The sequence below is a fragment of the Zootoca vivipara genome, chromosome 7 (genome assembly GCF_963506605.1).
Source record: "Zootoca vivipara chromosome 7, rZooViv1.1, whole genome shotgun sequence".
Classification (NCBI taxonomy): domain Eukaryota; kingdom Metazoa; phylum Chordata; class Lepidosauria; order Squamata; family Lacertidae; genus Zootoca; species Zootoca vivipara.
Window position 1 is genome coordinate 89,445,107 of NC_083282.1, and position 24,658 is coordinate 89,469,764.

General features: G+C 45.9%; 1 protein-coding gene across 1 annotated transcript in view; it reads right to left on the reverse strand.

Annotated features, from left to right (window-relative positions):
• The window catches only part of MYT1 (myelin transcription factor 1), a 145,101-nt gene that overhangs the window by 41,088 nt on the left and 79,355 nt on the right, over positions 1-24,658 (reverse strand). Inside the window, exons 10-15 of the mRNA XM_035122648.2 lie at positions 23,917-24,007; positions 19,145-19,258; positions 17,370-17,584; positions 13,978-14,102; positions 11,574-11,843; positions 7,991-8,145 (exon numbers count right to left, since the gene is read on the reverse strand). Coding sequence (XP_034978539.2) covers positions 7,991-8,145; positions 11,574-11,843; positions 13,978-14,102; positions 17,370-17,584; positions 19,145-19,258; positions 23,917-24,007 — 970 coding nt within the window. The remainder of the gene's footprint in view (positions 1-7,990; positions 8,146-11,573; positions 11,844-13,977; positions 14,103-17,369; positions 17,585-19,144; positions 19,259-23,916; positions 24,008-24,658) is intronic.

Genomic DNA, 24,658 nt, shown 5'->3' on the forward strand with positions numbered 1-24,658 from the left:
AAGTGTCTGTCTGAGTTATTGGGGGGAATTTTCTGGGGGTCTTGGCACGCAAATGCCTCTGGCCTGCTTGAATACAGGGCACAAGAGCGTCCCCCTATTGTTTGTCCCCAGGATATGGAATTTAGAGATGTGGTACCTCTAGACATAGAGTTTCTGTTAAGCTGACATGACTGACAGGAGGGGCTTGGATGGACAAGCAAGGAAAAGAGCAGGTAGGTGGTCCTGTAGAAAATTAAAAGACTTCTGGGAAATTATATATAATGAATTGAAAAAGATGTTTAAGATAACTTTCGCCAAAAAACCAGAAGCCTTTTTACTTGGATTAACAGGGCATAGCTGCCAAGTCTCCCGTTTTCCCCGGGAAATCCCCATTTTTCCAGCTGTTCCTAGCTGAAAAAATGGATTTTTTTTTTGTTTTCCCCCGGTTTATTCTGGCACGGTGGCCATTTTGGAACTGAGCGGAGCATGCTCAGAAGCGACTTTTGATGCTGCTCTGCCCAGTTCCAAAATGGCTGCAGTGCGACTTCTGGCGCGGTGGCCATTTTGGAACTGGGCAAAGCAGCATCAAAAGTCACTTCTGAGCATGCTCCGCCCAGTTCCAAAATGGCGGCAGCGCTACTTCCGGTCTGCTATTTCTGACCCGGTCCCTTATTTCTCTGACAACAACTTGGCAGGTATGTAACAGGGGATGGAATACCTAGGGACCTAAAAACGTTATTTATGTATGCGACAACAGGATGCTGCTTGCCTGAACTAGAAACAGGAGAAGACACCAAAAGAAAAAGAAGAATGGGTAACTAAGATCATGGACTATGCCGAAATGGCAAAGATGACCACGAAGATCAGAGATCAAGATGGGGGGAAAAGTTCGAGCAGGAATGGAAGAAATTCATAGGCTATTTAAAAGGCCAGTGTAAATATATTAAAACGTTAGCAGGTTTGATATAACATTTATGTAATTAAATAATTGGAAATTAAGGTAAACAAGAGGGAAAACAAAGATTTGGAGACAAAATGAGATGCAAGAAATTATGTGGGAAAAGATTGGAACCCAGGGGAGAGGGGGGGGTCTATATTGCTTCTTTTTTCTTTTTTGGAAGAAGCATTGAATTTGTGAATTATTGTGGTTATAAAATTTGAAAATAAAATATATTTAAAAAGGAAAAGAGCAGGTAGTGAGTCAAGATTTGGGTGGGCGGATCTGAGGAAGAGGTATAGCGTTTGGTAGCTTGGCTGGATCGGTGAGACTTGCGTGAATCTGGCAGTAGGAGCAAATAAGGCAGTTTTCGGCCTCTTCGCAACAGCAGCACTTGCACAGCAGAAGCCAGACTCCACTCTCACCCAGGTGCCTCTTGATGGTGGCCATGACCGGATTTAGGTTTGATGAGCCCCTAAGCTACTGAAGGTAATGGGGCCCTTTGTCAACAACAAACTGTCACTGTTTTTTGTGTTGAATATATGCTATATGGTAATTTATGGACCTAATTATAGGTATCTAAAGCCATTCACCCATGTTTCCATGCAAACAGTCCATACAGAATGTAGGCACCCTATATATAGAAATGAGCAAAGCAATGATATTTTAGGGAGCAGGCTCCCAGGACGTTTCCGAGCACAATTCAAAGTGTTGGTACTGACCTTTAAAGTCCTAAACGGCCTCGGACCTGTATACATGAAGGAGCGTCTCCACCCCCATCATTCAGCCCGGACACTGAGATCCAGCACCGAGGGCCTTCTGGCGGTTCCCTCATTGCGAGAAGTGAGGTTACAGGGAACCAGACAGACGGCCTTCTCGGCAGTGGCACCCGCCCTGTGGAACGCCCTCCCAGCAGATGTCAAGGCAATACCGGTAAGCAACTATTTTATTTTTAGAAGACAACTGAAGGCAGCCCTGTTTAGGGAAGTTTTTAATGTTTGGTGCTGTACTGTTTTTAATATTCGGTTGGAAGCTGCCCAGAGTGGCTGGGGAAACCCAGCCAGATGGGCGGGGTATTATTATTATTATTATTATTATTATTATTATTATTATTATTATTATTATAGCAGGTGGCGCCCATGACTTACATCATAGGAGCCTACACAACACAAAACACTGTTGCTGTATGTAGGTTTTATTTTATTTGTTTTTAATCTTATATTTTGGAAATGTACATCCAGGTGTTTTTTCCTTTACATTTTTTTGGGGCCCCAAGAGAGTGGAGCCCTAAGCTTATAGCTTGTTTAGCTTATACGTAAATCCGGTCCTGATGGTGGCTCCTGTAGGGACACAAGTCCTCTTCTCCCTAGATGCTATTTGGTTGTGGCAATTGGGTTATGCACTGTGCATCAGCACGAGGGCTGTGGGCGATCTTTGTAATTGTTAGCGCTTTCATTAAAAAAAACAAAACCAAATCCATGCATGTGAACAGCAATGGAATACAATTCTCTCTCTATATATAAAACAAACAACATGGAAGCACAATGCCAGAGAGCTGCTGCAGCTGCTCAAACCAATCCACTGATTGCACTGCCTTGGAACAAAAATGTTGTAGGAATCTTATACAGTAGCACCTCGGCTTACGTAACTTACGTAAACTTCACGTTACGAAAGCTGCAAACTTGGAAGTATCGGACCAGGTTTCGCCGCACGCGCATGCACAGAACAGTGATCCTCGGGTTGTGGAAACCTCGGGATCCGGCTGGACCTCCGGAATGGATCCCGTTTGCAACTGGAGGTACCACTGTAATTTTCCACTTCTTCTGCCATGTTTTCTTCTTGTTGTTGTTTGCTTTCTCCAAATGCCATCTGGCTCCGAGTGAGGAGGAGCTGAGCCTTGGCTGGGCGTTTGTGCTCAGTCACAGCTCTGACCCCAGGGCAGGCCTGACCCAGGGGAAGAGAGCAGGGGAAGGGGGGCAATGCTGCCACCCGCCCTATTCAGCCGTGGGACACCTTGTGCCCAGCCACAGCAGCTCTGCCGCCAGGTCAGGCTTGATCGGGCAGCAGGGAGCAGGAAGAGATTGGATGGCAGCCTCTCTGCCCCTCTCCTCCCTTGGACTGTGGTGCCCGGCACGGTGCCCCCTGACCCCCTTGGGGGCGCACTCTGCACACCTGCCCCGGGCAATGCGGGCCTACGCTCCGCCACTGGATGCCAGACAGCAATGTTCAAAGCCATGTTAGGGAGGAATGTGTGTACGTTGTCTGGGAGGAAGCGAGATCTGTTTTTCTCAGGCAAAGTGTTCTTCAAGTGGTATCAGAAGGAAATGTTTCAGAATTGATGAATGGCTATTAGAGAAAGATAATATAGGATTTACTCTACTCAACTATTTTGAGGACAGGTTATAGCAATGTATAAAAGCCACAGCAGGAATTGGTAACTGAACAGGTGATGTGTAGGGAGAAGGGATGAAAGTATTTTCAAATGATAGTTGGAAAAAGGTTATTTTATTGGAAGCAGCAAAGGAGGGAGGAAAATAGAGGGGTCATCTGGTGGGTGGGAAGACAGCTTTTAAATTTGTATTAATTTGGTGAAAATTTGTTAAACATTATGGAAAATCAATAAAAATAATTGGCAAATAAAATTTATATATATATTTTAGAATTTACACATTTGTTTTTTAAAACCCCCACCAACCTTTAACATAATGAATGTGAAAATAAATTGCAGCTTGATTTCATTATGCCCAATCTAAGAAAATGCACATTTATTTATAACATTATTTTATCCTGCCTTGACCTTCAAAATGTCCCCTTAGGTGCTCTGCATTAGAACTGTACTGTGCAAAAACTTTAAAAGGAGATTAATTCTACAACATTATTAAGACTTCAATGAAGTAAAAGCGGCAATTTCTATAAGTTCCAGAACATAAGTCTTCTATATCTTTTGCAGTTCATAAAGTTTTTATTTCAGTGTACCTTTTATTATGTGGATATTTTGGGGGAGGGTGGGCAAAGCACATTAACGGGTGAATGAGCCAGTACAGTATCTCTTTGGAAGCAGAGATGTCTTGGTGTGAGTCCTTCCTTCGTTTGATTTCAGCCGGGTTTCAAATGCAGGTGTCCAACACAAATTTCTACTTTTTGCATGCATACCAAATACAATTTAATTACTTCTAACAAGTAACGAAGAATGAAACACGAGATGTTGTGTTAGCAGGGGTCAACCCTGCTCCTGTTTTCTGTAATGTGAAAGGCTGGCCCATCCCATTTCTTGGAGGGCAGTGGGCCTAAGTCTCCCCTGCCCCATTGCTGGTCAGATTTGTAATGGATTGGACTGCAAGAAGATCAAACCTCTCCATTCTGAAGGAAATCAGCCCTGAGTGCTCACTGGAAGGACAGATCCTGAAGCTGAGGCTCCAATACTTTGGCCACCTCATGAGAAGAGAAGACTCCCTGGAAAAGACCCTGATGCTGGGAAAGATGGAGGGCTTAAGGAGAAGGGGACGACAGAGGATGAGATGGTTGGACAGTGTTCTCGAAGCTACCAACATGAGTCTGACCAAACTGCAGGAGGCAGTGGAAGACAGGAGTGCCTGGCGTGCTCTGGTCCATGGGGTCACAAAGAGTCGGACACGACTAAACCACTAAACAACAACAACAACATACTTCCTGGAAAGACATACTTAAAAACAAAAAGTACTTGCAAGGGTTTCTGAGGGATTTGCTGCCTTTAACCCCCACCCCACCCCATTTTTGTGGTGGTTGGCAAGATGAAGCTCAACATCTTCTTAGCCTGTTATGTAGTTCCTTAGAGCATTCAAAGTGTTTCCATTTTCCCATATCTTTACGGCAACCATGTAAGGCAGGTAGTCTTCCAGTATGCAATTTTACCCACATATTTCTGGGGGTGAGTGGGTGGCTCTGGGGCTGAAAATGTGTATACCTGGCCCAAGTCTACTCACACGGTGAGATCGTGGCTGTGGTGAGAATTGAAACTAAGGCTCACAGCTAACGTTCTTAGTTATTGCACTGCAGCAAAGAGGTGAGCTTTCCGAATGGTCTTACCATTTATATAAAAAATAATAATGTTGTTCCTCTGAGTTGGAAGTTGACTATTAACTGTGTAGACATTCTGTTTCTACATTCTACTGGACACTTACTCATAAGGTGTCAGGTCAGTTATTGAGCCATACAAGAATACAAGGAATGCAGGGAGGGACATGATTTGGAGGGGGAGCTGTAGGAGAGCATGAAAAAACAGGGTGTGACGGAACAAGCCATTTACTCAAGGTCACTTTGGGGCATCTTGTGGGGCCTGCACAAACACTTGTTTGGAGCCTCCTGCCCGCCTGTCCTCCTGTCATGGGCTTATCTGGTGGCACCATACAAGCCAGCCGCCATTTTGAACTTCCACAAATGCCCCATTGGCTTCCCAGATCCAGCTGCTGCCAATAAGCCTGTATCAGGGAGGAGACACTAATGTGGAACTGGCTCTACCGTTTCTGAAACCTGTAGCAAACCATCCCTACTGAACAGCTGAGGGCTGTACTGGCTAGACCGAGGTAGGTCCCATGCCACTGCTGGGGCAGAAATAGCTATGAAGTCACTATCTACCTACCACCAAAAGATCAGTGGGAAGAAACAACTGTATATGGGGAAGTCAGGAAGATCCAGGGACTCCTTGACACTACTCTCTCAGCAGTGTGATGCAGCAGCTAAAAAAGCCAATGTAGAAGAAGAAGAAGAAGAAGAGAAGAGGAGTTTGGATTTGATATCCCACTTTATCACTACCCGAAGGAGTCTCAAAGCGGCTAACATTCTCCTTTCCCTTCCTCCCCCACAACAAACACTCTGTGAGGTGAGTGGGGCTGAGAGACTTCAGAGAAGTGTGACTAGCCCAAGGTCACCCAGCAGCTGCATGTGGAGGAGTGGGGACGCGAACCCAGCTCCCCAGATTACGAGTCCACCGCTCTTAACCACTACACCACACTGGCTCTCTGGGCTGCATCAATAGGAGTATAGCATCTAGATCAAGGGAAGTAATAGTACCACTGTATTCTGCTCTGGTCAGACCTTACCTGGAGTACTGTGTCCAGTTCTGGGCACCACAGTTCAAGAAGGATACTGACAAGCTGGAACGTGTCCAGAAGAGGGCAACCAAAATGGTCAAAGGCCTGGAAACAATGCCTTATGAGGAACGGCTTAGGGAACTGGGTATGTTTAGCCTGGAGAAGGTTAAGGGGTGATATGATAGCCATGTTCAAATATATAAAAGGATGTCATATAGAGGAGGGTGAAAGGTTGTTTTCTGCTGCTCCAGAGAAGCGGACACGGAGCAACGGATTCAAACTACAAGAAAGAAGATTCCACCTAAACATTAGGAAGAACTTCCTGACAGTAAGAGCTGTTCGACAGTGGAATTTGCTGCCAAGAAGTGTGGTGGAGTCTCCTTCTTTGGAGGTCTTTAAGCAGAGGCTTGACAGCCATATGTCAAGAATGCTTTGATGGTGTTTCCTGCTTGGCAGGGGGTTGGACTGGATGGCCCTTGTGGTCTCTTCCAACTCTATGATTCTATGATTCTAATGAACAGCTGAGGGCTGTACTGGCTAGACTGAGGTAGGTCCCATGCCACTGCTGGGGCAGAAATAGCTATGAAGTCATTATCCACCTACCACCAAAAGATCAGTGAGAAGAAACAACTGTATATGGGGAAGTCAGGAAGATCCAGGGACTGCTCGACACTACTCTCTCCCCTGTACATTCTTCAGGTCTCCCTAAGGGTAATGGCAGATGGGCACCCTTATTGATTTGCTGCCTTGGCATTCAGGAACACAGTGGTTTGCCACTGTGGTAAGCAAACTGGCCTCTTTAAGAAACCAACCTGGCAATTACAAGAGCTTGGTGAGTTTCCCTACAGAAATGGGATACTTCCATTTCCATTGCATGCTATTGCATAATGAGCAGGTTCGATAAAGTCTCTTTTCTCAAGGGTTAAGTGCGAGCAAAGTGGTGGCACTTTTGAGATTATGGCTCAGGAGTTCCTGAATGATGCACTTCTGTTCCAGAGCTTCAGGCAGGGAGAATTCACAACATTAACTTTGAGATTAATATAACCCAAATTTAAACCCAGTTTCTGGTTCTGCTCTCATAATTGCTAAGGTTAGGTTTGAAGAAACACCACTCCAAACCTTCAGGACACATTAATATAAACAAGTAAGCATTGATAAGTTTCTGTTGCTAAGTGATTGAAAAACACATGCTTGTTTTCTCTGTAAATAGGAGGCCCCCAAAATAGGGGTCGTCTTATACATGGGGGCATATTATCGATGGAAAAATATGGTATTTTTGCCTCCTGCAATTTGCTCAATATTCAAATTACAGCTACAATCAGTTGTGGGAAGTACACTGGTTTTCCAGTTTCCATTTAGAAAACCCACACATTGAAATCTGGATTTCAGATTTTGAAACTTCTTAGAGAACCCCACACTCACCCAGGCACACAGACTCTCTTTCTGCCCCCCTGTTTATCCACCTCCCCAACTCCATAACACTTGAGTGATGCTGCTCAGCGTAGCATGTTCACAACAAGGTGAGGCATTTCAGAAAAGCTGCTCTCAGCGTATAACACCACACTTTACAAGCAAGGAAACAAAGCAATAGGTTTGGCAAAAGATTTTTTTCCTCCCACTATTGCATTATAAAGGCTAGCTTGAGCATGGAAAGAAATAAGTAGGGGGAAATTATGCCTGTATAGTCAGTTTAATGAATGGTAAGATTCTGGTGTCTCTGCCTTCCCTTCAATCATTTCACAGTTTCAGGAGGCCGTACGGAGTGGTCGCATGATCTCAACAATCAAGAATAGTTGGAGCTTGAAGTTTCTCTTTAAAGCTTTTGCTATTAAGTGTTTGGATTAAATAAGACCCTCCCCCCCCCCGTATGAAACATCAACTTGGACATTTTTCCTCTCTTGAAGAATTGCCCCTCTCCACCCATCCTGCAAAAGCACCCCTTCCTTCTTGTCCCCCCTCCACACCAATTACTGCAAGGCATCGCTGCCCAAGTAGGAAGACTCACGTAAGTAGCTCTTTCTTGATCTCCTTGGAAAGGAATTTGAGTTTGAAGTTGGTTAAGGTGATTTCCCCAGGATACTTCCTTTCTTCAAAGTTTTCTTCGGGTACTTCTTGGTCATCTACTTCAGAAGAGGCGAAGGAACGTAGGGCGGCCTCTGACTGCAAGAAACCAGCAAAGGGTGTGGGTGGGTTTGAAGGGAAACAGAGCTGTGCATAAACACAAAACTCTTTTGCTATCAGGCTGTAAGAACTGCAGAGGATTCTCTAATAGGTGCCCATCATCACATTCCTAGGTGGTCTCTGAGACAACGGCTAAAGGCGACAGCTTTCCAGTCAGAAACCCTTCATTGCGAGCGGTGGTTCTTTTCTACATTCACAATGAAAGCTGGAGAAGAGATTCCAGCCAGGGGATTTACAACTTCCCATAATCATTCTGGCCTGCCAATCCAGTGCCACTCTTATGTATAAAGACTAGGGGTGGACAGATCGGTTAATTTCACTTGTGTGGTGAGGCCCCAGGTCCTGCAGTTTCCTTAGATAATAAACACATGGACACAAATGTTTAGGTCAGGCAGAGGCAAACTCTGGCCCTCGAGATGTTTTGAGACTACAATTCCCATCGCCCCTGACCATTGGTCCTGTTACCTAGGGATGATGGGAATTGTAGTTCCAAAACATCTGGAGGGCCGGAGTTCACCTATGCCTGGTTTAGGTTAATGGGATAAAACAGGCCACAACTTTATTGGTTACAGATGTGAACAGTTTGGCTTGGCCAGGCACCCCCAAACTTCAGCCCTCCAGATGTTTTGCACTACAATTCCCATCTTCCCTGACCACTGGTCCTGTTAGCTAGGGATCATGGGAGTTGTAGGCCAAAACATCTGGAGGGCTGCAGTTTGGGGATGCCTGGCTTAGGCATTGGGTGAAACCGGACTATATCCTGACTCCTGCTCGTTTGCAGGGAGTCTCATCAGGGTAAACAACCGGTAGGGGGAGTCCTATGGGTCCCTGATGGGGTTGTGGCATGGCCCTAGCCTAGCCCATGTCCAGGCTTCGGACAGGATCCACGCCCCCAGATCCCTTTAACGGGATACCCTTAATGTGGAGGGGCAGACGGAAGCAACAACCTCCCCTCCCATAAACAAGGCTTACCCAATGCCTAACCTCCACTCAAGTCCCCAAAGTTTGCCGCCAACACCCTCACACCTGCACCCAATCTCTAATGCCCTTAACAATATCGACCAGCGAAATATCATTTCTGACGCCATCATTGCGAAACAAGGCCTCCTAGGCCACCCCCCCTCCCCGGACAGCTGGATTCGCCAGCCCGGGGACATAATGCGTCCAGGAGTCCCTATGACGTGGGCGGCATCCCTCCACCCACAGCCAAGTTACTGGGTGGTCCCAGATGCCCTTTCGCAACACCGCCCTCCTGGGAAGGGAAGCAGACTTCTCTCAGTTTTGTGTTTCCCCATTCTTAAATCCAGTTCTGCCCATTTCGGCAGCAGTGTGCAGATTCCGCCCCCCCCCCAAGCCTTCATGAAAATTCGGCAGCATGTTATTGAGAATTTCTCTCGACAAACACATTTCCGCATGCCGTTTGCACCAATAGATTCATTTTCGTTCCCGACACTTTAGCATAATATAAGCATTTATTTTATTTCATTTTGAAACATTGCTTGTTCTCACAAAATGCGGCTAAGTGCAAATCCCGAAGGGTAGCTGCGTTTCAGTTGACGTACTGTTTCGCCTTTGAATGTGAACTGGATCAAATTTCTCTCCTTCCCCCACTCTCCCACCCACGCATTGTAAAGTCTCTGTCCTTGCTGACTTCCTCAGTGACGGCGCTTTATGAAAGGCTGTGCATGAGATGTGAAGCTACTTTTGCCAGTAGGTGGCAGTAGCAGGGCCCTTTTTGGCCTTGCTGTCTCATTGAGCCAAAGAAGAAGACTTCATCACTCTGGGCAACTTGGCGCATGGGGAGAGACCATGTCGTTCTTTCCACGAGGCCATTGGCCTGCAGCCAACCACTCAGTCTCCACCTTGTTGTCCTCTAGCAAGCCTTCCTTCAAGATATCTGTCTGGCCCAAGTGCTTGTCAAATAAAATTAAAATAAGATGCTGAAGAGGTAACATTTTCTTCCAAAGTGCTGAAGAAGTGGGTGTCTTCAGTGGTGCAAGTAGATGAAATGTTAATTTCAATGAATTTCCCCAACAGCTGTGTGCATGGCCCCCTTTCCTGATAAAAACCATGCAGTTTCTTTGGGTTGAGCCATGGGACAAAAGCAGTGGCCGAGCTTTAATTGGAATCCTGTTCTTCTTTCTCCTACATTGCTGGAAGCAAAGTAAGGAAATAGGAAGAACAGTAAAGAAGAAGCCAATCAGCAATGTGGTTCCTGGTGCAAGATAATTTACAGGACACTGGCGCCCAGAATTTCATGTGCCTGTTGGAACGTCTTTTCACAACACCCCCCCCCTCCCGCAATTAACTGACGGAATTCAGGTCACTGGGGTGACTAGTAGTACAAAAGGGCTTTCGAAGAGGGACGAGATAATCTAATCCAGCAAAATGTTAACAAAGAAGCAGTTTCTGTGAAACAGATACTCTTGGCAGATTGGGAAATGTGTACATAGAATGGATACCTCAAGGACAGCCTCTTTCCATATGAACCTACCCGGACGCTGAGATCATAATCTGAGGCCCTTCTGCGTGTGCCCCCTCCTCGAGAGGTCCGGAGGGTGGCAACACAAGAAAAGGGCCTTTTCTGTAGTGGCTCCCCATCTGTGCAATGCTCTCCCCAGGGATGTTCACCTGGCTCCTTCATTATACACCTTTAGGCGCCAGGCAAAAACGTTCCTTTTTAACCAGGCCTTGGGTTGATTTGATTGGCATCCTATGCCCTTTTAAAATGTGTGTGTTATTGGGTTGTTGTTTTTATTTTGATTATATATATTGTGATTTTATATTCTGATTTTGTTCTGCGAACCGCCCTGAGACCTCCGGGTATAGGGTGGAATATAAATTCAATAAATAAAAAAATAATAATGCAATTGAGGCGTGCATGTCCATTCGCAATGAAATCCAGATGGCATTGCACATCCCTAACCACTGTGCATGCCTTATAAAATCTAACTTTCAGTTGACCATGGAAGACAGGTCTCTCTGGCTACTAGCCATTATGAAGAGATGTCCGGTCTTGATTTTCAGGGAATGTTTAGCTTTGATTACCAAACTCTAGGAACTTAAAATAAAGGATGCCTCTCACCATCACGCTCTGGTTAAGGATCTTTCTGGAGCAAATGGCTAGCCACTTCTGGAAGGGAGAAACCACTTGGATATAGCAGGGGTAGCCAACACTGTGCCCTCCAGAAGCTGTTGGACTCCAGCTTCCACCAGCCTCAGACAGCATAACCAATGGTCAGGGATGATGGGAGTTGCAACCCAACAGAATCTGGAAGGCGCAACGTTGTCTACCGCGGGCTAGCGGGCCAGATTTATCCCTCCGAGATAAATGCTGGTCCTCTCCTTCTCAGGGTGTGCTAACTCCCAAGTGGCGCAGCTGTGCCCTTGCCCCTGCGATGACTTACCTCTTCTGGCTCCTCTTCTCGCTGCCGATTTGGTTTGGTGTAGTCAATGGGGCCATCCCATTCATCTTGGCGGGACGTGTGGCTGGACTGGGGTGAGGTCATGGTGCTGCTTGTGGCACTGGTGCTGTTTTGGCGTTGGGATATATCTGGGGATTTGATGCTGGGGCTACTGCTGCAGCTGCTGCTGCTGGGGAAGGCGCTGTCCCGTTTCCGGTGCTTGTTCATGCTTAAATCCAGAGTCCCGTTTTCATCCACTTCAATGTCCATCGACTGAAAGGAAGGAAACAACAGCCTTGACTTCGCTTTCGCAATCCCCTTCAGTACCCTGTGGTCACGGCACCCTAAAGCGGTGTGCCTCGCTCATCTGTCTGGCTATGCCACAGTGGACACTGCTTGGGTTCTGATTTGTGGATGGCCACTGAATCAGATGCAGATATGGTCCTTTTTGACTGCTATGGCTACTTCAGTGAAACCCACGCAATTGCCTGCAGGAGAGTTCAAGGCTGGAAGCGATCTCGTAACTCAACAGGGGCTGAGTGGAAGCACCGCTTGTATGAATAGGTTCCTCCTGGTGGGGCATATACTGTACCTGAGATAGCTATGATTTGCACAATCACAATACTTCCTTTGTAAATGCAAATCACAAAAGATAAATGCATAAGCCCAACATGGCCATGCCAGTTCAAAGGATGCTTCCATGTGAATTTGGTACAAGGGGTGTGTTATTCCAGGGAATATTTTTCTAGTGAAAATCTGAACAGGTTAACTCCTGATTTGGTTTTCTACAAGCATGTATTTTATTTTGTATTGGCATGATGCTGACAAAGCAAGTCTTATCTACCTATAATTTCTGGGTCCAAAGGACATAACCGATTTTGGCATTTAAAGTTGAGCAAGCCATAGAAATATTTTGATCCCTCCAACTTCCTGCCACCTCACTTCAGTGTCATTTATAAAGGTCACAGCGGCATACAAATTAAAGTTGACTGGAAGCTTTTTGAGCCATATGGATTTGGAAGAACCTGCAAGCTGAAACTTAAATGGGAAGTGCAGTTGGCACAACTTCTGACATATGAAGGATTGCCTCGGCCTCACCCAGTCCAGCAGTTACTCGGGTCTTGCTAAAGACCAAGTGTACAGTCATACCTTGGAAGTCGAACAGAATCTGTTCCAGAAGTCCATTCAACTTCCAAAACATTTGGAAACCAAAGCGTGGCTTCTGATTGGCTGCAGGAAGCTCCTGCAGCCAATCGGAAGCCGCGGAACACCCGTTTGGCTTCCAAAAGAACACTTGAAAACCGGAACACTCACTTCCGGGTTTTGATTGTTCAGGAGCTGATTTGTTCGGGAGCCAAGGCATTTGAGATCCAAGGTATGACTGTATTTCAAAATGCTGATTTTGATCCATAAAGGTCTTCCTCTGTACAAACCTCACATGTACCAAAATTACAACTTGAGACGAAATGTCAAGTGCCCCTCATCCCCTGGAAGTTAGTTAGGTGGTTATATGGGACAGGGCTATAGCTGGTCATGGCTACCCAGCTATTGGAAACAATCCAAGATCATTCTTCACCCCGAAATCTCTGCTTTAACACCCCTCCCTTCAATTACTCATATCTCTGGTTTGGATGCGGGTGGTGCTGTGGTCTAAACCACTGAGCCTAGGGCTTGCCAATCAGAAGGTTGGCGGTTCGAATCCACGCAATGGGATCAACATAGCTGCCAAGTACCCCGTTTTCTCCGGGAAAACCCCGATTTTACTTACCTTTTCCCGGTGGTCCCCCGTATCACTTCGTCTCCCGTTTTTCTCCGTTATTTTCTCCTGCCGGTGGCCATTTTTCCAAAGCCGGTGTCGCTTTGCCCTTCTATGGGCACCAAAAATGGCCACCGCCGGCTTCAAAAGTCGCATCTACGCATGTCCAGAAGTGCATAGACGCGACTTCGGGTGTTGGCGGCGGCCATTTTTGGTGCCCATAGATGGGCGGAGCAACACCGGAAGTTGCGTCAACACACTTCCTGACATGCGTACAAGTGACTTTCGAAGCCGGCGGCGGCCATTTTTGGTGCCCATAGAAGGGCAAAGCGACACCGGAAGTTACGTTGACGCAACTTCCGGTGTCACACGGCTGCCGGTCCCGGATTCTGCAGTCCGGGACTTGGAAGGTAAGCACATCAAAGTACAAGTAGATAAATAGGTACCGCTCCGGCGGGAAGGTAAATGGTTTTGCCAGAAGCAGCTTAGTCATGCTAGCCACATGACCCAGAAAAACTGTTTGCGGACAAACATCGGCTCCCTTGGCCAGTAAAGCGGGATGAGCACAACCCCAGAGTCATTCGTGACTGGACTTAACTGTCAGGGGTCCTTTACCTTTTTACCTGGTTTGGAAGCCCATTTCACGCTCACCTTGCTGGGGAGATCTTGCTGCTTGGTGCTGAGATTCTCAGGCATTTCCCAGCAGCGAGTGGAGAGGTTCAAAATGGCAGTGGCAGCCATATGCGCAGCTTCCGCATCGTGGGAATAGTCGAAGCCTGTGGATGAAGACGAAGTGCTCTTCACGTAACTGCTGGAGGGACTGTGGCCGGGGGAAGAGGCCTTTGGAAAAGGTTTGGCTGCAAAAAGGGAGTAACACAGGGGGGGTGATGTATGAAGGTTGGCAAAGGACCAGGTGCAAAAATAAAATAAAAAATCAATCCCATGCAGTAGGGTTCCGGAGCCAGAAGCCTCATTTCCAGGGCCGTCTTTACCCAGGGGTGCAAGGGGTGTGGGGCACCCGGGCGCTGAATTCTGGGGGGATGCCGGGCGCCCGCCGCTGGGAGTAGCAAAGGCGAAAACTGCAAAGGCAGCCCTTGGGTGGCAGTGCAAGAGAATGCAATGTCGCTGCCACGGAGTCTCAACAAGACAAACCCCACCGGGTTCCCGGCCCCCTTAGAAGTTTGGCCTTCCCCTCAAAGGGGAAACTCGGGAGCAGGAAGGCGTTTCTGGACCGGGGGGGGGGGTTGCTGCTGGGCAGATCTTTGCACCCCGGCGGTGCATATACTAAATATGGCTCTGCTCATTTCAGATTTCATTTAGGGGTGTGGGTGGGGAAAGGATTTAGCAAGTTTCAGCAGCACAACCTTGAATACATTCTGTGCAGAATTTAAAGTAAGAGCGGAGAATTTCAGGAGCAATAACTCCAGCCGTGTTACCAGTACAGAGCTTGCAAAAATATATTTATATATATATATATTTAAAGCAAACAAAAGGAATTGTCGCTTTGGAACAAATACCTAGCACACAGGTGTGGAAAAAGTGGCTGTGGGATGTTTTCTCTCCCTTCGTGATAATAGGACTCATGGTCATTGAATGAAATCAATTAGCAGTAGATTTAGGACAGGAAAAATAATGTGCTTCTTTGCACCACGCGTAATTAGTTGATAGAATTTGCTGCCACCAGATGCGCTGATGACCACTGGCTTCGCTTAAAAGGAGATTAGATAGATTCACAGAGGATGTTTCCCCCCTCCCCCAAACAGTGTTAGCCACAAGGGCTATCAGAAACCCGGCTTAGGTTGCTGAATGCAGCGGGCCTGGGCTATTCACATCCTGCTTTTGGGCTCCCCCAAAGCATCTAATTGGTCACTAGAAATGTGACTAGTTAGACCTTTTGATCTGGTCCAGGAAGGTGCTTCCTCTTTTCTTAACCAATGGCATTGCTGTATAAAATGATGAGAAAAGAAGCTGGGCTATCGGGCAGAGCAAGAAATATATGAGCAGGTCCTCTTAAGGTGAAAGGTTTAGCCGCTAACTGAGTGTGCCATCAAGTTCCCAGAACACTTGCAATCTTCTCCATTAAAACTGTATTGCTGCATGCCTCTGAGGAATTCAAAGGGGTGGGGAAGAGGAAAGCGTTGCCTCTTTGTCCTTTTTCTTTTCCTCGCCCACCGGAGCGCATTTAGCAGGATGAAAATGTGCACACTTCACACCAGTATTTGCCTTGTGGGAACAAAATGCCCCCCTTGCCCTCAGAAAAGCATAGAGCTTTCCCTCTCCCACAACGGAACAATTGCTCAAAGATGCACATGAGCCTCTCTCTCTCTCTCTCCATATAACCAGCATCCTGCTATGAACAGAACCCAGGGGGAGGCTGTGCAGAGTGAGCAATGGATTGCGTCCAACCATATCCTGCTCAGAGTAGACTCATTTAAGTTGGCCGTTCATTTCACTGGGCCCATTCCAAGAAGGTTCAGAAAAGGGCGACCGAAATCATCAAGGGGGGGGGGGTCAACTGCCCTGTAAGGAAAGGCTGCAGCATTTGGGGGGCTTTTTAGCTTAGTGAGAGGGCAAGTAAGAGCTGACTTGATAGGAGTTTATAAAATTATGCAAGGCATGGAAAAAGTGGCTAGATAATTTTCTCTCTCCCTCCCAGTTGTAACACGTGGGCATCTAAGGAAGCTGAATGCAGGAAAAATCAGAATAGGTATAAGACAGTATTTCTTCACAAAGTTCATAGTTAAATTACTGTATTGGCCCAAATATAAGCAACACTCCCCACCCCCCAATTCTGACAGTGAAAAGTTAAATTTGCGCCCTTACAAACATTGGCTATTACGATAAGCTACGGGTGCAGCTTATATTTGGGCCAATATGGTATGAGAATTCACGCCCACAGGAGGCAGTGATGGTTACCAACTTGGGTGGCTTTAAATGAGGATTAGCTAAATTCTTGGAGGATACGGCTATGATGGCTATGCTCTGTAGAGGCAATATGTGTCTGAATACCACTTGCTAGAAGCTGCAAGAGGTTGGGGCTGCCATATGTCTACCAGATTTTTCCGGACATTACTGAGATTTCAAAGGCAGAATTCACATTGTGGGGGAATTTCCAAAAGGTGGTGCTTTGTCCTGGATCTTAGGCGTTTTGGTAAAAAACAAAACAAAAAAACAGCTCAACAGTTTGGGGATTTGTCTAGAAAAAGCTCAACAACCTTTAGATATTCCTTAAAAAACTCAACAACTTTTGAGGTGTCCTGGTTTCTACTTTTTGAGATATGGGGAGAACGCTCTTGTGTTCAGGTTCAGCTTTTGGGGGGCTCCCCATGAGTATGGGATGTTGGCCTGATCCAGTAGGTTCTTCTTAAGTTTTAAGAACATAAGAACATTTGGATATAACCCTATGTACTTGGTTTTCAAAGGCTAGTATCACCAGGATCAGGGATAAAGTCTGTACTTACAAACATCTGTTTGAAACCCAGTGGTTGGCTATACGTTGACGTGGAATAGAGAAACTGGGCAGGGAAGGGTTAAAGAGCCCCCCATCTCCCATCTCTACACTGAACACCACCCTTTGCCTGAGCTGCTTTTTCAAGGCAAAAAAGGACCGTTGGGTTATATCACACATGTTTGCAGGTAACAGTTAATTTGTCCCTTGAAAATAACTAAAACACAGATTTGCACAATGAAATGGATCGACAGAAGGTTCAGGATAGACAACAGGCTTCTGCAAAAAAAGTCATTAGTTTATGAAATCTATTGCCACAGGATGTGGTGACAGCTGATAGCTCAGCTGTGGAATTAGACTAATGTATGGACTATGAGTGACTACTAGCCACGACAGCAAAATGGAACCCCCTGGTTCAGTGGCAGCCTGGGGTAAACCATGGGGATTTGTAGTTGCTTTGCAAAAACAGGAAGCTGGACCAGATAGACTTTTGGTCAGATCCAGCACCGGGTAATACTTATGCACCACCAACAAGAAACAACAAAACACCCTCCAGGACATTCCAAAGCAGTGTCTGTGACCAGCCCCAACTTACATTTAAAGGCTTTAGGTGAGGTTTCGCTAGTCTGAATCTTTGGGGCAAGCATGCGTTTGCCAAAAACCTGAGCATCAAAACTTGCATAATCGAAGGTGACCTTGGAGTACTTCTCCAGCTCCTTGGCCAAGTTGGCCCTTGGCGTGGCAGGAACCATATTGGGCCTGTAGCTCCCGTACTGAGGCACCTCCAGTTGCTTCACAAAGCACATCGGCCTGAGGAGGACGAGAAAGTAAGAGACTGAGACTCGCGTAAAACATTTCCATTCCGGGTGAAATTTTGCGGGGAGACTTGAAAGACAAAAGATGAGCTCTAGGTTTTGTTTGTGAGAAGGAAAGCAGCGGGTACTTTGAACACAGAGAGTGTAGAATATGACATCTATTGTGGGGAGGGGAAACCATGTGGTGAGATTTAGAGATGGAAGAAATGCTATAAACAAGGGTGCGAGCTTTTTTTTTTTGCAAGAGGATTATAATATATTTTTTTTAGAAAATGATTGTAACTACCATGTCTGGTCAAGGGCTTCCCCTTGCACAACAGGAATTCATTCTTCCCCCATGCTTGCGTACCACATGCTATCCCTAAATTTGTTCCAGAGGGTTGGGGGATCCATAGGTGCCAAGTTCCAGATTGAAAAATCTGGGATCAGCAGCGCCGTGGCACCGAAAGTCGCTTCTATGCACTTCCGGACATGCGTAGAAGCAACTTCCGATGCTGCTGTGCCCATTTCCAAAATGTCCACAGCACCAGAAGCACCAGAAGTCGCTTCTACACATGTCCGGAAGTGCGTAGAAGCAACTTCTGGCACTGCGGAAATTTTGGAAATGGGCACAGCGGCATCGGAAGTTGCTTCTACGCATGTCTGGAAGTGCATAGAAGGGACTTCCGGTGCCGGCGCAGCACCGGAAGAACATGGCCGCCGGCAGGAGCTCCGTAATCCGGGGGAATACGGGGTATTTTGCCATTCGGGACAACTGCGGGAAACAGTAAGAAAATATGGGGGTTTCCTAGGGAAAACAGCTATGGCAGCTATGGGGGGATCCCATAGAACAAATTTAAGGGATGCATTGGGAGTAAAGAAAGGGGAGAATATTCTGTTGTGCAAGAAGAAATCTGATGGGAGAGACTTGGTGCTATGCTGGATTCCACGATGGAAGAGGTTTGGTGTGTGTGTGTGTGTGTGTGTGTGTGTGTGTGTGTGTGTGTGTGTGTGATATAACCGTTTCTAGTCTGGCTAGCACAATCTGTAGTCAGCTGATGAAGGGGTAGCGTGAGCAAGCATGTTAAACTCTCTGATCGTTAAATCAGGGACAAGTTCTGCTCCTGAAAGCTACACAGTCTAAGAAACAAAAGGGCTTGGGGATGTGTTAACATATAACAGAAATTGAAATATTGGATTGTGGCTTTCTGCCTCCACCCTCATAATGTCAATATGATAGCTGTAATTCTCTGTCAGTGTAATCAGTACGGACGCAGTATGGCTGCACTGTGAAAAACCCTTTGGCCTGTTGTCTCAGCACTAATTGATGCTACAGAAGCCATTTGTTGTCCTCCCATGCCCTGCCTAGAAACATCAATTACATTTTTATTTTTTTTACTGTTTGCAGAGACATTTGACAGTAAGAAAAGCATCAGCAGGAACGAGATATGCTGGCACTTGCATAAGTGGTGACTTGCTGTTCTTTCAGAGATATTATATTATTGGTGGCGGTTGGGGGGGGAGGGAGGGAAGAAGAGCAGGTGGTTTGGAATCTGTTTCTCAGGTCTCCATTTACCTGAGTATCCGATCAGAATTTGAGCTGTTCTTTGATGGGTCACCAGTTGGGGGCTGCTGCTTCTCGTGAGATTTGGCTAGTTTTTCAGCAGCTGCGATGGGGCACCCGGATAAGCTGTAGGAAGGAAGGAAAGAAGGAAGGAACAGAAAAATGGCATGAGAGGGGAAGGGAGGAGAGTAATAATAGAAATAAGAGAAATTCTGCACTCTACGGCAAACCCTTCAACATTTCTCTGGTGAAAATATGGATGTCCCATTTAATAATAATAATAATAATAATAATAATAATAATAATAATAATAATAATAATAATTGCCCCAACATATAGAAAAACATAATAAAACATTAAACATTAAAAACTTCCCTATACAGGGCTGCTTTTAGATGTCTTCTAAAGGTTCTACAGTCGTACCTTGGAAGTCGAACGCCTTGTGACTCGAATGTTTTGGCTTCCAAATGCTGCAAACCCGGAAGTGAGCCTTCTTTGGAACCCGAACGTCTGACATGGGTTACAACATGGGCCAATTGGAACCTGCGGAACCCATGTAGGACGTTCTGGTCCCACAGGTTCCGATTGGCTGCAGGAACTTCCTGCTACCTATCGGAAGCCGTGCCTTGGTTTCTGAACGTTTTGGAAGTCGAACAGACTTCCGGAACGGATTCTGTTCGACTTTCGAGGTATGACTGTATAGTTACTTATCTCCTTTGCATGGGCGTTGCATAACTGCATACCCTCCAACATTTCTCTGATGAAAATAGGGATGTCCTAAGGAAAAGCGGGACATTCCAGGGTCAAATCAGAAAGTGGGACAGCTTCTATAAATCCGGGACTGTCGCTGGAAAATAGGGACACTTGGAGGGTCTGCTACGGCAGGCTTCCCTAACCTGGTACTGTCCCAGTGTTAGACTGCAATTCTCACCATCTCTGCCCATTAGGCATGCTGGGCTGGGCTAATTGGTGTTGTAGCCCAAAAAGATCTGGAGGCGACCAAGTTGAGGAAGGCTGCTCTAGAGTGTTCAAGGTACTTCACATGCATTGCCGTGCTGTAATCCATGCAAGAACTGGGTATAATGGGTCAGTAAGTATTACAGTGGTACCTCTGGATGCGAACAGGATCCATTCCGGAGCCCCGTACGCATCCAGAGCAGTACGCAACCTGAAGCACCGAATCTGCGCATGCTCGCTGTGCAATTTGGCGCTTCTGCGCATGACGTCATTCGGTGCGTCTGCGCATGCACTAATCGCCGAACCCGGAAGTAACCCGTTCTGGCACTTCCGGGTTCGGCGCGTTCGTAACCCATGAAGTACGCAACCTGCAGCGAACGTAACCAGAGGTATGACTGTATTCTCATATTGGAAATGGAAGATGCCTAAAGCCATCTAGTGACTGCATGACAGGGCTGAGATTAAAATCTAGTGGGAGCCCGCACAGTGAGTCTTGCTAGCAAAACTGGACTTTCCCCTCTCTACCAAACATACAAAAAAACTTTCTGATAGTAAAAGCTCCTCCACAGTGGAATGATCTCCCTCGGGAGGTTCTGGGCTCTCCTTCCTTGGAGGCTTTTAAGCAGAGGTTGGATGGCCATCTGTCATGGATGCTATAGCTGAGATTCCTGCATTGCAGGGGGTTGGACTAGATGGCCCTTGGGGTATCTTCCAACTCTATGATTCTACTTCCCCCATATAAGTTCTGGGGGTATCAAACGTGTCAGTAATTCGGCCGTCCCGGGAGCCAGTTGTCAGACTGGTCCCACAGGCCAAATATGCGATTGCTCTCACAAACGTGATGAACAACACACAAGTAAGTAAATAAGGCTTAACTGCTTTATTTACATATAAACAAACTGGGAGCTCTACATCATGGCTCCCTCTCTCTGGCATCACAGCCAGTAAAGAGAAAGAACAAAGGAACAACAGGCCCACGTAAACATCCTGTCTACGTCACTTCCACTCTGTGGGAATGAAAACACATACAGTCATATGATACACAATAACCCCATGACTGCAGACGGGGAATGAATCCTAACAAACTCCCCTGATTTATACCCTGTGCTGCAGTTCACCGTTGGAACTACCTGCAACTGGATTTGGCATTGGCCATACCATCTTGCACTTCTGATAAGTCATGGCTTCACAGCTCTTTGACTATCAGGAAATTGCACAGTTGGTTTTGTTAGTACACATGGCCATTTGGACGTGGTCCAGCTTCCTTCTCCAAGGAAAAAATGGTCTTTACCCATACAGCCTTTGGGCATGGTTCACTGTCTCTTGAGGACAAACTCTGTACCCTTCTCTGGACTCCGGGTTTTGAGACCTGTGTTGAGCTACTTACAACAGTGTAATCGAAACATCTGTGTTAGCAAACTCTTCAGGATACACATACCCTTGTGTGTCAAGCCACCTGCAAACAGCGCCATCTTTTAGCAACTGTGCTAGCAAACTCCTAACAAGAAGCACCCCTAGAACAGCACACAGAGGGAGGACAGGGAAAATTGCTCCATCTGGGAAGCAGAAATTCTTGCACCAATGACTTCATGGCCAAGTGGGGATTTGAACCCTGGGCTCTCAGGTTCTAGTCCATCACTCTAACCATTACACCACACCACACTGTCTTCCTAGAGTTCTTCTGCTCTGTGGCAGCTACATAAATCAAGTGGGTAACTAAATATGGCGAAAAGCAAAATGTCACATAGAGAGGGATCTGGAATACTTTCCTTGAAGCTTGAATTTGTTTTATTCTGGATTGTTTCATTTGATGTGTTCATGCTTTGAGGTTTTTTTTTCTTTAAAATATAAAGCAGTATAGAAACGAAATTGAAAATAAAATAATGGCGGCAATTGTAATAGTGCGATGTTGAATTCCACCCTTTGTTTCCCCGAGCAATATGAAATGTAGGTAGCAGCTTTATGAACGCCATAGTCCAGGACCTAAGCTGAGCTGGCTACAAATCTTATTTTTGGGAAGCAATCTATGTTTGCATAATCCAGCAAAAATGTGTTCAGTTAATTAGGGCTGGCAGGCTGCCACCTGGACATACTCTAAAGAAAAATCATTCAGTGTCTTGCTATGCCTCCTTGCTTAGTCCCCCCCCCCCCCATTGCATGGCGTGGGGCAAAAATGAATTCCAATTTGCTTCAGCAGGAGAGGACTGGATAGGGCGGGCGGCAATCACAGGCTGAGACGAGCCACAAGATCCTTGCAAGAAACCGGGCAACGGAATTAAAGTTAAAAAGAATTCTCCACATTGCAACTTGACAACCATAGTCAGCTACAGTGATTTAGGTCAGGATCCAATACGCTCATTCCATTACTCCTGTACAATGGAGCTTTCCCCTCTCTCCTCCCTGCATGCACACCCTCCCAAAATCTGCTCCAGAGGGCTGGGGTGGAACTAGCCATTTAGCACGATTTTGGACACAACTCTTAGGCTGCTTATGCCCCAATGTTATTTTCTATACAGTGGTACCTCGGTTTAAGTACACAATTGGTTCCGGAAGTCTGTACTTAACCTGAAGCGTACTTAACCTGAAGCGAACTTTCCCATTGAAAGTAATGGAAAGTGGATTAATCTGTTCCAGACAGTCCGCGGAGGACTCAACCTGAAGCGTACTTAACCCGAAGCATGGGTGTAATTGGTTCTGGAAGTCCTTACTTAGCCTGAAGCGTACTTAACCTGAAGCGAACTTTCCCAATGAAAGTAATGGAAAGTGGATTAATCCGTTCCAGATGGGTCCGCGGAGTACTTAAACTGAAAGTACTCCAACCGAAGCGTACTTAAACCGAGGTATGACTGTACGAGCATCAAAGCAACTCATGGAATCTGATGCTCAAATTACTGCATGCAGTTCAGACTCCTGATACCTTGATGGTAGGACTGAACCCTGATCCATCTCAAAAGCAGCTTGTGCCATTATTATGCCAAAAGTTTGCCCTGTGCCTGCCACACTTTGTCCTTTGCCATACAAGGGAATCTGAATATCACCTGCAGGAAGGGGAGAGGAGGATGTGGGGGAGCTCTCAGACCACAGGGACTGAGAAAGACAACATAGTCTTTGCCCTGCACATCAGCAGCAGTGGAGAATTTAATGTCACTTTCCTTCGCTGGCTGGCTAGTGCTTAAAGCCAAATTGATCTTCTCAATTAATTGAAGAAACATATCTAGTTTTTTCTTCTGATCTAGGCCCACAAGAAAGTGTACCTTTATTGGCCCCAGCCCACTGCACAAACAACGTTTAACAAACTGAGCAACTGTATGTGCCATGTTTATGACCTTTGATAGTGAGTTCAGTTCTTAACCTGATCCTGTTGCTTGCAACATTTTCCAGGGAAACAACAATTCTTAGAGCTAGCTTAGATTCTTACATGCATTTCCATATAACACGTTTCCTTCCCAAATAGGTCTTACAATCAATAGAATCTGTTTCTGAAATCGCTTTGTATCATACAAGAGAATTCCTACACTGCAATTAAGCCATACAAATATCATTACGTGTTGACCCTTCCATGCATGTGCATTTTACTATATGCCTACATGTGGCAGGGCAGAATTGTTATCATCTTTCTTGTAGGTTCACACTGCTTATATCTGGCTCTAGAAATTCACAGGTGTACAATCACCAAATGCTATGCCTTTGTTATCTGCTTTTTTCTACCCCCAAATGCCTTCTTGAACCCAAGACTTCTGTTGTCCTATCCCAAACAGTTTTTAAATTGGCTCTAGGATAACTTTGAGCTCTTGCTGTGAATTAACAGGGTCTGGAGAACCACGTACCTTCGGTGAGTGTTGCGGTTGCTGTTCACGTGGCCTTGTCCGGTGCACCCCGGCGTCGGGCATTTTAATACATTCTCGTGCATGGCCAAGACTTTATTGTAAAGGAAGGAAAGGGGTGGGGTTGGGAATGCAGAGGAGGAAGGGGGAAAACCACAACACGATTAAAGAAAGAAAGAAGAGAAAACAGATGGTTCATCAGGTCTTAGAAAACAAGCAGTTGTTTGGGCTCATCCGAGCACCTCATCCCATATCCTTCAGTTGCACCAACCCAAGCTGGTAATAGCGGAATTGCATATATAAGGTGGTTCTTTCTGGCTCTGGTAAGCTTCCTATCCAATTGGCTGGGAGCATCACATAAACATCCCAAACTGATGTAGCCTAGTGGTTACGAATATGAAATGTGAGCCATTGATTTGAGTTTTGATTCTGTGTGTCCTTAGATGGTCTAGGGAACTAGAAGCGGTTCTATTGCTGAAGCTCAGCAGTTAGCATCTACAGTTGTGCAGCCAGGGGACACGAATAATAATAATAATAATAATAATAATAATAATAATAATAATATATTTCTTTTTAAATTATTTGTCACTTTTTACAAAAGAGCCTCAGAGCAACTTACAAAGATTTTAAATGCCATAAGAATAAATAAATAAAACCAGACACAATGCAAAGCATGTCCATCTACCAACAAGTAATACAATATGTTATTGCACACCACTCCAATCTCTGAGCAGTGTATTATTAT